The 15,616-nt window shown below is 25.6% G+C and overlaps 1 protein-coding gene across 1 annotated transcript in view; it reads left to right on the top strand.

Annotated features, from left to right (window-relative positions):
- Positions 1 to 4,508, top strand: part of LOC122535750 (cGMP-dependent protein kinase 1-like) — a 68,382-nt gene extending 63,874 nt beyond the window's left edge. The window contains exon 2 of the mRNA XM_043667536.1: positions 4,244 to 4,508. Within this exon, the coding sequence (XP_043523471.1) occupies positions 4,244 to 4,493 (250 nt within the window). The 3' untranslated portion in view covers positions 4,494 to 4,508. The remainder of the gene's footprint in view (positions 1 to 4,243) is intronic.
- Positions 4,509 to 15,616: the final 11,108 nt, after the last annotated feature.

Raw genomic sequence — 15,616 nt, 5'->3', positions numbered from 1 at the left:
AGAAACCATAAATATTCTGACAATGAGTTTTTTTTAACTTTTGAGTATGTAAATTCAGTAAATTCTAATGCAATTTCCAATCGTTTATTGTTGGCCTTACATTTAAAGAAAACTTAACCTATTTCGACTTGGATAGTCAAGTTACAATTTGTCAGTTTTTGTTCTTTGTTTGAATGTATAGGTTAGGAATATTCTAACGTAATTTTCTAAAGAATTAACGAAAAGTATAGTGCTCTCAATAATACGTAAAACAATTTTCTACTATTTTTTTAAATTATATTCTGGAAAATATGAATTTATATAAAACTGTAGTCGGTTACAAGTCTACACATTTTGGTTTCAATTAACTTTAAAAATTTTATTTAACTAACTTAATTGTTAATTAATTGTTAATTAAAATCAAAATGTGTAGACTATTTATTTACAATTAATTAACAATTACTGACTATTAACAATTAATTAACAATTACTTAATTAGTTAGATTTTAATTAACAATTAATTAATTAGTTGAAATTATACTATTTCTAGAATATTAAAAATGTTTTCCCCATTTGTTTAAAGATATAGATAAATCAAAACAAAATCTTACGCAATTTAAAATCATTCATATAATCATAATAATAATAAGTACACATTTAAATGTTTGACGGGCTTCTGTATCTAATTTACATATTTTATTCTACAATAAACAAATGTGAAAAAGATCATCATTTAATATCTATAAAATAATAATAAAATTCTCGTTTTTCTTTAAGTATTTGAAATTTGGCAGGTATTATTCAAATCGATTGGAAAGTGATTAATATATATCCAGTTTGTTCATCGTTTGTCGCATTTATTATAAACCTCAATATAAGAAAGGAGTCGTATAGTTAATGATCAAAATTGACGTATGTTCAGTTGATTGTATCCTAACTCAATATTCTGTACTACTATTGCGCTAATCTATCATTGTTGTTGATTTGAAGGCCGTATAGGGAGATCGATGACTCAACGATCATGGCTGTAACTATTATTAAGAGTGAAATTTGGTTGCTTGCGCAACTTCCAGTCACCGGTTTCACCTATACAAATCGCATTCACTGCGAAAGTACGTGACACGGTGTTACATTCAGGCTATTTTTAATTCGCGACACGTGGCTTCGTTAACTTGTGTTGTTTCTTAAGCAACCTCTTTCATCGGCAACCCTATTCAATTCGTTGTAAGGTGAGCTCTTGCGCAACTTTCTAAAAGCTGCACTCTTTAAACTCTCCATTCTTCCGTTTCGTTTCATCGTTTAAATATTAAATGAGAGATCACGACCAATGCGTGCAATGTTAAAATAATGTTAATTGAAAAATCATTCAAATTGCTACACGACTGATATCCTTTTTATTATTCATAATAAATATTTATATATTTAAATATAAATATTATTATTCATATTTATTATTGTTTTATTAAGCAATTGAATGATTATATGATTAAATTATTTGTTAAATGATTAAACGATTTCATCGTGAAATTAAATTAGGGAAAGTTATTTCTTTCATTTTTCACAGTTATTCACTATTTTATGTACAAATTAATTGGTTTTCTCATTACAGAAAAATTGAAATCTACTTTCGATTGTGTAGACATGCATTTTTCAATTAAAACACAAAGAAATTACGGTGTGGTAGTCTGATATGCTATCGGACAACACTGTTCTGTATTTGACATTATGTAGTTAATAGCATCCATTTGTTCTTTGTGTCTGTATTCGCATAATTTCCAATCATATTTTATCTATGATTTTTGATCACTTTTTGAAATTGTGTAATTCATATTATTCGTTTACCTTGTAGTTTTCTATTTAAAACATTGAAGAAACAAATTACAATTGATAAATAAAGGCTACGAATTAATTTGCACACTTAATAAACCATTAAATGCAAATTATCTCGTAAATGATTAAATGACTTTGTTGGAACGTTAAGTTGAGAAATTATTTTGCTTCGCGACGAGTACTTTTCATTTCATGTTTTTTTATTTATTAATCGACTAAATGATTAATTTATCGAATGATCAAATGATTAAATGCGAGTTATTTATCAAATGATCAAATGATTATGTTTAAATTATTTGTTGTATGACCGAATGCAAAATGACTGGATGACTTTGTCGTCGAATTCAGTTGGAATGTTATTTTGTTTACGTTTATGGGACAATAAATTCTGCTCTTGCTTCTGGTCGACTTCAACGAATAAATATGATAGCTCAATCAGAAAGATTCTAGGAATCTTTGTGACAATTTCCGCATTTGATGTCTGCGTATGTACATTTAACATTATGTACAGCCGACGTTGCAATGATAATAATCGCGTTTATTCAGCAAAAGGGAACATCAAAAGTACCGAACTATGTTTATCACGCTGCACCTGTTACACACCGCAAATTGTATACTAAGCAAGTACAGAGTACAAGAAGATAGTGTGGTACACCTCACACACACACATTCTCGCGTTTATTTAGAATGACGATAGTACGAATTGCATTTAATCTTTTATCGTCGAATTGACCTTTCAACATTTCTAATAGTAATTAGACAGCAGATTTTTATGCTTTTATAGGAGAAATTTTCGTCAGAGTGAAAAAATTTCATGTGCATATATTCCAAAGTGTCTCTCTATAATATGTAAAGTATAATTTGATAAAATTCTTTCCTCTGCATAATGTTTATTGATTATATGTAATTATGTGTAATATTATATATAATGTATAGTATTACCTATAATTTCGAAGATGTGAATTTGCATAAACATCTGCAGATTACTCATAATAATTAGACTGCGGATTTTTATGCATTCATGAGAAACTTAAATGAGCAAAAATGTACAAAACACGTTGGCATATGTGGCACGTAGAAATGTAAAAATACACAGAGTGTTTATAGCTGTAGCTATATAGTTAAATATTTATGTTTACATTGTTACAAAGCTTGTTGCAAAATGTTGCAAGTGTTAGAGTAATCATTGTAACATTTAGTAAAGAAATTTTGTCTGAACGGAAAATCCATGTGTGAGGGCAAGCTTCTACCAAAAATTCGACATCGTTTTGCAAATATCATCAATCAGGAACCATCTTTTGTCATTGAACAGAATTGTAAATAAAGTCAGTTTGTAAATAAAAGTTGAAAGAATTTCTTAATAATAATTGGATGTCGAATTGCTTCATTAACTCCAAACCTAAATATAAGTATAAATATAAAAATCAACAAGCTACACTATACCTATTAACATACTACTCTCTCCACTGATGTTTCAGCACGTTACAACAAAACATTTATCTCCAATTTTCTGAGTTTATTCCGGAGATCGACTAAAACTGTTAATTCCTATAAATAAAAATTATTTATCGAACTTTTAACTTTTAAATGATTCCATTTCTGTTTTAAGTCACTTTAACAGAATTGTGACTTTGTTCTAATAATTCAGTTTATTTATTACAACTGTTAAATTATTTAATATAGTTTTATATTATAAGTTTATTTTAAATTATTTAATATAATTTTATAATATAAGTTTATTTTATTTTATATATATTACAGTTCTCATTTATTTCATTTTATTGGAATGATGTTTTCAAATGAATGAATATTATAATTCCGCGTAACATATTATTTATCTAATTATCAGAAAATTAAAAGTTATTTTTGAAAGCTTATTACCTTTCGTCTCAAACATGTAAATAATTTCGTTTTATTATGTATACTATATCTGTAATAAATAATGTGTACTTTATCCGTAATAAATAATTTATCTGTAATAAATCTTATCTGTAATAAAGGTACTTGGTGAAAAAAATCGTACGAATTTTAAGGATTCGTTGTAAATGGGAAACTTTGATCTTCAAGATCAGAATTAAGAAAGAAGCATCTTTAGAGATCAATGTGTTAAAAAGACACGTGATTTCATTAAAAAAAAAAAAAAAAATGACTTTGAAATCTCCGAAACTCTTCCACGTACAAAAAGAGTTATTATTGCCGTATTTTTTATAGCTGCCTCTTTAAGCAACTGAACAGTCTTTGCGAATAGAGATTTTTCTCACGTCTCTCCGAAATAAGTGCTAATTCTTATTAAAACACCCTGTATTACAGAAACAACCGAAACCGGTCTCCTGTTTGCACAGACGTTCGTATTTTACTAATAATCTTTTGACGATTAAAACGGAAGCCTTGAACGGAACAAGATGTCTGATCTTCTTTTTCATTTTGTTCGCAGATCTCGCGAACTAATCAAAGCAGCCATTTTGGACAATGACTTCATGAAGAATCTGGAGCTAACGCAAATCCGGGAGATCGTGGATTGCATGTATCCTGTTACTTTCTCGGCAGGTTCAATCATCATACGCGAAGGAGATGTTGGGTCCATTGTATATGTCATGGAGGGTGAGTCGCACATTTTTTTTTTTTTTGTTATGCATGTAATAATTGTACTTTCATTTGCACGGTGTTCCTGTTTCGAAATGTAAGAATTTTAAAGAAATGTTAGAAATATTATTCAAGGTTTTAATTTGTTCACGAAGATGTTCCAACGGTTACAAGTACTTTTTATGAATACGTTATACATGTTATATGAAACATTTCAAAATTTTATAAATATTATACTGAGACTCAACGACCACTGATTATTAGTGAAATAAATCTAAAAATATACAGGGTATCCCACTTAAGACCAAAGATTTAAATATTTCCTTTATCCTTAACAATATGAGAAATAAGACAGTATGAGAATAAAGGCTCTCCTATATCTAAATATTATACTGAGACTCAACGAATACTGATTATTAGTGAAATAAATCTAAAAATATACAGGATATCCCATTTAAGACCGAAGATTTGAATATCTCCTTTATTTTTAACAATATGAGAAATAAAATAGTATGAGAATAAAGGTTCTCCTATATCTAAATATTATACTGAGACTCAACGACCACTGATTATTAGTGAAATAAATCTAAAAATATACAGGGTATCCCACTTAAGACCAAAGATTTAAATATCTCCTTTATCCTTAACAATATGAGAAATAAGACAGTATGAGAATAAAGGCTCTCCTATATCTAAATATTATACTGAGACTCAACGAATACTGATTATTAGTGAAATAAATCTAAAAATATACAGGGTATCCCACTTAAGACCAAAGATTTAAATATCTCCTTTATTTTTAACAATATGAGAAATAAAATAGTATGAGAATAAAGGCTCTCCTATATCTAAATATTATACTGAGACTCAACGAATACTGATTATTAGTGAAATAAATCTAAAAATATACAGGATATCCCACTTAAGACCAAAGATTTAAATATCTCCTTTATCCTTAACAATATGAGAAATAAGACAGTATGAGAATAAAGGCTCTCCTATATCTAAATAATATACTAAGACTCAACGAACACTGATTATTAGTGAAATAAATCTAAAAATATACAGAGTATCCCATTTAAGACCGAAGATTTGAATATCTCCTTTATTTTTAACAATATGAGAAATAAGACAGTATGAGAATAAAGGCTCTCCTGTATTTAAAGATTTTTGACATCGTGCTCTAATATTTTCATTTTCTTTTATTATATCTTTCATTTAGAGTGACACGAAAGGAATCAATTCATGAAAAACAAAGTTTCGAGTTTCATTTAAAAAACAAATGCAATTGCACGATGATAGCTATTCTTAAACAATGCAAAATTTATTTCTATAATATTTTTCCATCTTCATAGTAGAAATAGAGTTACAGTCCAGTCTAGTTCCTAGATTCATTCTGTATAAATTATAAATATCTATGTAGTATTGTGACGAAATTAAATTTCGTCCAGACTCTCCAATTTTATTAAAACATTAGAAATCACGATTATTTCTTAACTTAGTAACAAGGAGCTGTAAATTGAAAAAAAAAAGAAAGAATTGAAATATCGTTTTAACACTATGTTAAACCCATTAGGAACCAAGCGATAATTTACTATAATATTGTAGATATTTAAATTTCTTAAAATTTCGTAAAATTATATTACACAATTCTATTGCGGATTTCTATGCATTTTTAAATTTTCAGAACTATATAATTAAAAAAGTAGAGAAAAACAAAGAATATAAATGAAAGAATTATAAAGAATTTAAATGAAAAATTTATTATTATAATACTATATGCGATTAATAAGTAATACTATAATACTATATTATATATTAATACTATATTATTATATATTTATATAATAATATAGTATTAATATATAATTGTTATATATTATAGTATTAATATATATTAATATATAATTGTATTATAGTATTAGTATTAGTAATTATATTAGTATTATTATAGTATTAATATATAATTGTTATATATTATATTTTTATATTATTACAATATTATGCTATAATTCGACTGTAAATTTTTATATAAATTAATACTTTTAAGAACGTGACGAAAAAAAAAATAGAACCTCGGTAGAAAATTATTTATACTTTAAATATAATATACTAAATATAAAATATTAATAAATAACAAATACTTCGAATATTTTATTTTTCATTACATACATTATTTACATCTCTGCAATTTTCCATAAAACGCATAAAAATCCGCAGTCTACTTATAGAACCTAGATTACGATACAAAATGACGATAAAATATTAAATAAATAGATCCAATAAGCATTGAGAGACATAATCTGGCAATAAAATTTGCAAATGAAACGCAAGATGATTGTTTCTGGCGACAATGGGTTCGAACGAAATCAGGAGAATAAAGATCGAGCAGGGCGTAATCGCCGCGATTCGCGTGATCAATTGCTGCACGTGATTACGCTTTTCCATGCGTTCCGCGTGTATAAATATAACTACAGTTAGGCCATGCTTTAATGAACATGGGCGGAAAATCGTCTCTGATGAAGAGGCCTCGCGAATGACGGAATCATGATGGCTGTCAGTCTTCGTCGTGCCGTGCAATTTCAGTTTATTCGCCAAGTCAGCCAAGTCTCGAGGTCGATCATTGTTCTCCACGAACGCGTTGCGTACCGTTATGCCCTCTCGCGTTGTCACTCGAAAATTTTTTCTTCTCTCTTTTTTTTTTTGTACACGGTCCCGCGACTTTCTCGTTCTCACGTAGAAAATTGTAAAGAGAAAACATCTGCAATTTTTGTAATGATAAATAAGGACGTAGTTTCTTGCGATTCTTCATTTCTGAAGAATTTGTAGTTGGAATTGTTGAAAATAGATTGGTAGAGTATTAATAGGGTTAATAAATTATATAATAATAAATATAATTATATAGTATAATAATAATAAATATAATTATATAATATAATAATAATAAATATAATTATATAATATAATAATAATGAATATAATTAAATAATATAATAATAATAATATATAATTAAATAATATAATAATAATAATAAATATAATTAAATAATATTATAATAATAATAAATATAATTAAATAATATTATAATAATAATAAATATAATTATATAATATAATAATAATAAATTCGTTCGTCTCTTGGTGTTGCATTTTTTTGAGACTATTAGAAGGATATAGTGAAAAGCGTAGATGTACCAATATGGATAATTTAAACTGATATTCAAAATTTTCATTTTTATAAAGGAATATTTTATATTTATCCAGTAAAAAGAATAATTATAATATTTTCTTTAATAATATTATGTGGTTTTTCTTTTTTAGTTGAATTCTATTCAAAAGATTTAATAATTGAAATTTATTTTTTTAAAAAAGTAAAAATTTTTTGTTTAATTTTATTATTGTTTAGAACATTATTAACTATTTCTTATTCAATTCGCATTATAATAAATTCATTAAATAATAAATTAATGTTAAATATAATTTATTTTTATGAAGATAAATTAATTAATTTTCGTAAAAAGATCATATAACGATGTTCTTGGCCTCCACTTTAATAACTTTAAATAAACCTTGATAGTTCTTTTTTTGTTCTTGGCCTTCACTTTAAATAAACCTTGATAGTTCTTTTTTCTTTTTTTTGAAAATTGTAAAAATTCAAACGTACATAAAAACGTTAAACAAAATTTTTTTAAAAATTAGATCCATCATTTTAAAAATCGAAGTCTCTCTTTTATAACGACCTCTTAAAACCTGTATGATTTTTGTTTACTGTTTCATTGAACGTTGAATGTTAGGATTAAATGACAAAAATTCAAGAAAGCATTTTATCGTCTGGATATATAATTTTGTATAATAATAATAATACATATATTATATATTGTATTTATTTGTTGAGAACAAATTTATATTTTATTATATATTTTGTTACATTATATAAAGTTATTATATTCAAACAGTGTTAAAATTAATGTCGTTGATTAATAATTTAATCATTCTTTATCACGTGCTCAACGAACAACTAATCAATCGTATTTCACGCATGTTTAATTGCATTGCAAGAAGAATATTATTCCCTTTCTTAAATAGAACCCACGTTTGATAAATTTGCTTTAACCCCGCGGGCAAATTATGCAGTGCATGATTCATCGTTCTTTGCAGGAACTGAATGATTCAAGTTTTGCCTTTCCTTTCGAAAAACCGGTTTCCACAGTGGTTATAAATAAAGGGTTGTTAAAAACACGTCGCATTCTTTCCAAGTGACAAGAATCAAATTTCTAAGCTCCTCGAGCAAATTTTCTCTCCACATTTCGCACACCCTGTCCATCTGATATTTTTCAGAATCTCTGAAGGTCCAACTATGAAATGAAAATGCATAATTTTCAGAGTTACGGCAAGTGTAAAATTTAGTAGAAAATTCTATCATGCATATCACTATTTAAAAATATAGGATACTTTTTCCGAAGAATTAAATAAAATTCTATGAAATAATAATATTATTATATAAAATAATATAATATAATATAATACAATACAATACAATACAATACAATACAATATAATATAATATAATATAATATAATACAATATAATACAATATAATACAATATAATATAATAGAATAGAATAGAATAGAATACAATACAGTATAATATAATATAATATAATATAGTATAAAATAATATAATATAATATAATATAAAATAATATAATATAGTATAAAATAATATAATATAATATAATATAACAATATAATATAATAAAATAATATAAAATAATATTTCCTAAAATAAATGGCATCAATTTATTCATGTCCATTGCTACAATAAATATTTTGATTTCAATATCGTAGAAGCCAGTACGTGGAAGCAAGAGCAAATTAAACACAAGTGTAATTGAATTTATAAATTAAAACATTGTATATAAAAGTACAAAATATGTCAAAAATTCACCGTACTTACAAAATATTTATTGCGTAATCGTAATTGTTACACAGACGGTGGAACAATATTTTACCATCTTTTCGATTTTATATTTGTAGGAAATGCCAATTTGCACAAATATTTATGACTTTGATGTGAAATTGCATTAGAACTTTCTCTTGCTTCTACAATACTTTCGTTCATACTAATATTTCATATCAAATAAAAATCTGTCTTCCACGTTATCATTAAGAGAATGGTTTCAAGTAGTAAATTATAACATTTTCTTATCGAGCAGTTTCGCGCGATTGTTTCACCGAGTTTTCATTCTCCCTTCGAAAAATTTCCTTTTACTTCCGGTTGAACGCGTTCAGACATGGTTTTGCGCAACTAACGGCGATACTACAATTAAGTTCAAACGTAATAGGTCACGTGTAGCGTAATAACGCGAATTTTTACGTGTAATAACCACGGTTAAGCCAACTGTGTAAACGTGTAACGTTTAACGCCGAGTCGCGTAACGATTGCGCAAATAATTTCAAACGCGCCTTTTTAACAGGAAGAGAGTTGTAGTATAATACTTTAACACGGAAATATATAGCAAGGTAAATATAATATATATAGATAAATGAATATAATAGTGTATAATAAAATAAATAAAATATAAATATAACACAAACATAATAAAATAAATAAAATATAATATAAATATAATAAAATACATAAAATATAAATATAACATAAATATAATAAAATAAATAAAATATGAATATAATATAATGAATAAAATATAAATATAACATAAATATAATAAAATAAATAAAATATTTCCCTTCACTTTATTTCTTTCTAGAGATTAATTCATGATATGAACATGATAAAATTTTATATCCACTAGAAACTGCTGTTACTATAATATAGAGTTTTTGATAGACACCCTTTTGTAATTCTTAGTTAATATAAAATAATAATTTACTTTACTAGTAGTTCATATTCTATATTCTATAGTCAATGTAAAATAGTAATTTATTTTACTAATAGTCTATATTCTATATTCTATATTCTATATTCTACAGTCAATATAAAATAGTAATTTATTTTACTAGTAGTCTATATTCTATATTCTGCATTATAAAGCTACGTGTAAGGCGATTATATTATGAAGTATATATCTCTGTATAGTAATACTTCATAATATATACATATACATGAACATAATGTACACATACACATTAATGAAGTATACATAAATGTGAGAATTATGAACTATTACTATACACGTAAAATAAAGAGTAAATTACTAATAAAGTAACTTAGTATTACGTAGTAGTAGTAGTCGTATTATAAATTAATAATTTTTATACCAACTAGAAAAAATAAATTAATATCTATCAAATATCATAATTTCTTCCTTACATTATTTATTAATTAATAATAATTATATTATACATTAATTAATATCTATCAAATATCATAATTTCTTCCTTACATTTAAGGTTTATATTTTAAATTATTTAATATTTCATAATATTTTCTTTTATTTCAATGGAAAATAAATTGTTGCAACTAACAATGAAGAAAATGAGAACCACTGACCTACCTCTCGGAAGTTCGCGTACCGTGGTAGCATAGTAATTAAAGAAATGCAACGGCCACAATATATTTATAAAACAATATTGCTAGGTGTCACCTCGTGACGACTATTTATGATATTAAAGGAGTAAAATTCGCTTGACGTACGCGTGTAAAAACCGTATTTCACTCGCGTGCGATAATCATCCTAATGTCACATGTAATTACATGTAATTTTCCGGTACTGTAATTTTAATTATGATAATAGTGGCATCCACTTTAATTATATTGTAGAATATTCTTAATTATTTTAAACGGTCTTTGATAATTGAACATAAATAAAAATACAACGCTGGAATAAAATGTAACAAAAAGGAACAAAACTTCTCTTTTGAAAAGGAAAAATTTTTTTAAAATTTATAATTATTAATAGAAAATAATGATCTAAATAGAAAAAAAAAATTCATGCGCTAGATTCGAAATTTGGAAAGACGATTTATTTACGATACGATACACCGAGATCTAAATTCTTTCATCGACATTACTGTTTCTGTATTTGTTTTAATTAGACTCTAGATTTTTATGCAGATTTCGTAAAATTATTTATGTATTCTCTTAAGCAAATCTAAGAAGTATTATCAATGTTTTCAGATCTAATTTCAATTAACAAATTAAAGAGGATCTCTAAAATGTCTGCAACACTTCGTTTCCTACTTTAAACATCTGAATGTAAATTTGTTTAATACTACAACAGACATACTTACTTATTTGTAATTTTAATTAGAATAAATTATCCGTGATATGCTTTCTAAAATAAAACTTTCTCTTACACTTTTTTAATGTAAGCTTTTTTCTTCGAACGATACGACGAAAAATGTACATAAATTAAAATAATGTACATAAAATAATAATGTACATAATTAATTAAAATACATCAAATTACAAACCTCTGCCTCTATAAATAAAATAAAATTTCAATGATACTGGAATCGTTTGAATAAAATATTTTAAAAGTCATTGCGTAAATAATATATTTTGTTTCGCTCAATATTATATCTTGAAATAATCCTATGTGTTAGTTCATTTAATCAAGCAAATGATTTTTCTCTAAATCATTTAATTATTTGGCTATCAAATGAAATAATTCTTCATTTTATTTTATATCTCGTGCCTGTTTCTACAATACAAAGATTTTCTCAAATAATTTTAATGAATTGACTCAAATAAGAAATTATTTGCAAATAATTTACCTGTTAGGATAAAGTTACTTTTCGAGAGTTATTTATCTTTGAAATGAAAATTATGGGATATTAAGTAGAGAAATAATTTCGATATCTTTTTTTTAGATAAATACAACTAATATTTATTGTTTTTACTCTTGCATCATTCCAATAGCAAATTATTCATCATTTGACTCGCATTAATACTAACTCAACGTTAATATTAAATATTAAAAGCGTTACAATTTTGTAAAAAAGAAGTCATACAGTAAATAAAGCTTGGATTCATTTTAAAGCTTGAAATTTCTACTTCCAACTAGTGTCACATTGAATTAATTTCTATAAATTTATTCTTTTATTAATTTCAGTTTCTAATTATAAACATGATAATATTATAATATAATTATATTTATATAATATAAATATAATAAATAATTTACAAATAATTAGTATGATATAAATATAATAATATAAATTTTTATTATTTCTCAAATATACATTATATCAATCCAATAATAAATTTAGTCAGTGTGATATTCACTTTTTCACTCTCAAATATAAATTTCACTCGTGAGCAAAGTCAACAGTTTCATTCGATCGCTGGCAGAAATAAAAATTTGAATTTCAAGGATTACTTCGAATAAAAATGGATTAATTACGTCCGGGGTTTGTTGAAGAAATTTAGCTGCGCTGAGAAGCAAAACGTAAGAGGATTCCGTAAATGGGACATAATGATACGATGGGAGAAATAAAGGAAAGGAGGTACCAAAGAGAGCGCAAAACGCGAGAAATAGTTTCAACCAAGATTGCTCCACATTTGTTCGCAATGTTCTCACAATTAGGCTGCGTTATTTCACCGCGATTTACCAAGGATAAACGAGCGAATCCAGGAAAAGTGTAATTGGTATATCATTCGTATCTCGTTGAACGACCATGGTAACAATTACGAGGCAAGGAAACAAATGAGACTGTAAAATACTGTCCTTCTCGAAAGAGCTCCAATTAAGGATATTATCTCGATAAAGTCGAAAATTAAAATTAAAATATTCAATTGGTTTATATTTTCGAAATATAGAAATAAAAATTTCCCTATTGGGGGAACAGATAATTTGTTTATCGATGTTAAAAAAAAAGTCCTCAATATTTGTAGCAAATACTGACGTTAAATATGCATCATTCGCTGAATAGTACTCGAATAGAATTAAGATATCATGCAACATATTTTCTGTCACGATAAACATCTATGATCGCTGTTTTTTATTTTTATAAAATTTTAAAACAATTTGACATCTACAATTTCTATAAATATATTAAAACAAGGATCAACGTTGTGTCAGTGCAACACAATGACTTGGTCATCATTTGAATATGTGAAACATGTGGAAAATAATTATTTGATAATTAATCCTCTTATTTTATCTGTAATTAAGTATTTAGTAATATAATATATTAATTTAATTAAGTATTTAGTAATATAATATACTATACTATACTATACTATACTATACTATACTATACTATACTATACTACACTACACTATAGTAATATAATATAGTATAGTAATATGTAATATGTAATATAATATATTATACTTACTATACTATACTATATTATACTATATATACTATATGTAGTAATTAAATTTAATTAAATTTAGATTTTAATTAAATTTAATTAATAGTAATTAAATTTAATTAAATAATTTTTTACCTTACCTTGTATGTTGTTATTATTATTATCATTATTATTATTATTATTCGTATTACTTGTGTGAGTTTGTTGTAAGATGGTTCACGTTAACAGTGAAGTCATTAGCAACCACCAAAAGATACATAAGTAATTGTTTACTTGCATAAGTGATAATTACAATTAGTTATAAGGAGTGAAGTAGATTGACGTATTTTGAAAACTCTAACGCGTTCTTATCTTATTTATTGGAATCGTTTCTGGTTTTACCCTGTATTTCGCGTCTGCAAATTATGTTTCTACAAATTCTACAGATAACATTCAAATTTCTACAGATAATTTTTCGAACAATCTTTGATTTATTGAATTACTGAAGAAAGAAAGAAAAAGGAGAAGAAATAGAGATTGTGAGAAGATTAAGTAAAGAAAAAAAATCCGTATTTTACTATACTAATAAAGAAACTACTACACTAAATGTCCAACGCTGTCTTACTAACAAAGACATTTTTGACACTATAATAAATTATGTTCAATGGTAATGCAGTCCTCCTAGTTATCACAGAATGTTCTGTAAAATGGAAAATTATGAGAAATGGACAGTATTTATTTCTTTCTCTTATTTTTGGTTCACTCTTTTAGACTGTTGCTACCAGACTGCGAATGTTTTTGCACTTTTGAAAAATTTAAAACTCGAGAAATCTACAGGAAGTATGTTATACGCAACAATTAAGCGTCTGTCACAAGCAAACTTTTACTTGGATTTGTTGTTCTTAATTATAAAGATTCATAGAAATTATATAAATTACATAAAAAATTAAATAAATCAATTTTTAGTAAATTAACTGGAATAAAAGTTCGTTTGCAAGCGAGATCTATTTAACTTGGATAAAAGATAAAATTACTTTTATCCAAGTTAACTTTCCTATGTTATATTTAAAATAGAACTAATTAGTGGTGGAAGCGTTAGTTTTTCATCTGTGTTTCAAATAAAATTTATCCAAACATGATGCAGAATTTCACTTATGATTCTTTTCAATCGAATTCCATTTCTTAATATATTAACGAACGATATCAGGGTTAAAAGTTCAAATGAATAATCTTTATTCATAAAAATTGAGAAAACTCCAAGAATTTCGTTTGATCCCCGTCGTTACATTTGGATTTTATAATTTTAAATCAAAGTACACATTTTTCCACGTTGTTAATATTCAATGAGATTTTATACTTTCAAATTTTCTATAAACACGTGAAACACTACAGTCAATTGTAACTATACAGGGTGTCTCAGTATTGAAGATACAACCAAAGAGGAGATGGTACTATATAAGAAAATAAATCAAATTTTTTTCACTTAAAAGCTTCGTTTTCAAGAAAATCAAACTTGAAAATTTATCAACTGTACTCAAATTTATTACTTTATTATTTAAATTTACTTATACTTGTTTATTACTTTTTACTTTTTTGAAATTTATTACTTTTAACCAGTCGCGAATAAATAATAAGTAGAATGTTATTTATTCCACCTGCGAAAATAAATCAATAGTGTAGAATGCAATTTCTTTTATAAAACGAAACAAAAGTTTTTGAAAGAATTCAATTTTTAACTCTGTTTTACTGAAAATTATTGGAAGGTCTTAAAAAACGGAAAAATATTATTTTACATTTTTCACTCATTTTCGCAGGTAGGATAACTTCCTGTCGATTAATCACTCGTGTGCAATCCAGAATTCAGCAAAATTCAAGTGTACATTGGTAGATTTTCAAACTTGATTTTTTTTGAAAACGATGACTTAAATGAAAAAAATTTCATTCTTTCATATACAATA

This window comes from Frieseomelitta varia, unplaced genomic scaffold (assembly GCF_011392965.1).
Source record: "Frieseomelitta varia isolate USP_RPSP 00005682 unplaced genomic scaffold, Fvar_1.2 scaffold_761, whole genome shotgun sequence".
In the NCBI taxonomy this organism is placed as follows: Eukaryota; Metazoa; Arthropoda; class Insecta; order Hymenoptera; family Apidae; genus Frieseomelitta; species Frieseomelitta varia.
The sequence above is the reverse complement of the archived record's forward strand: the minus strand, read 5'-3'. Positions and strand labels throughout refer to the sequence as shown.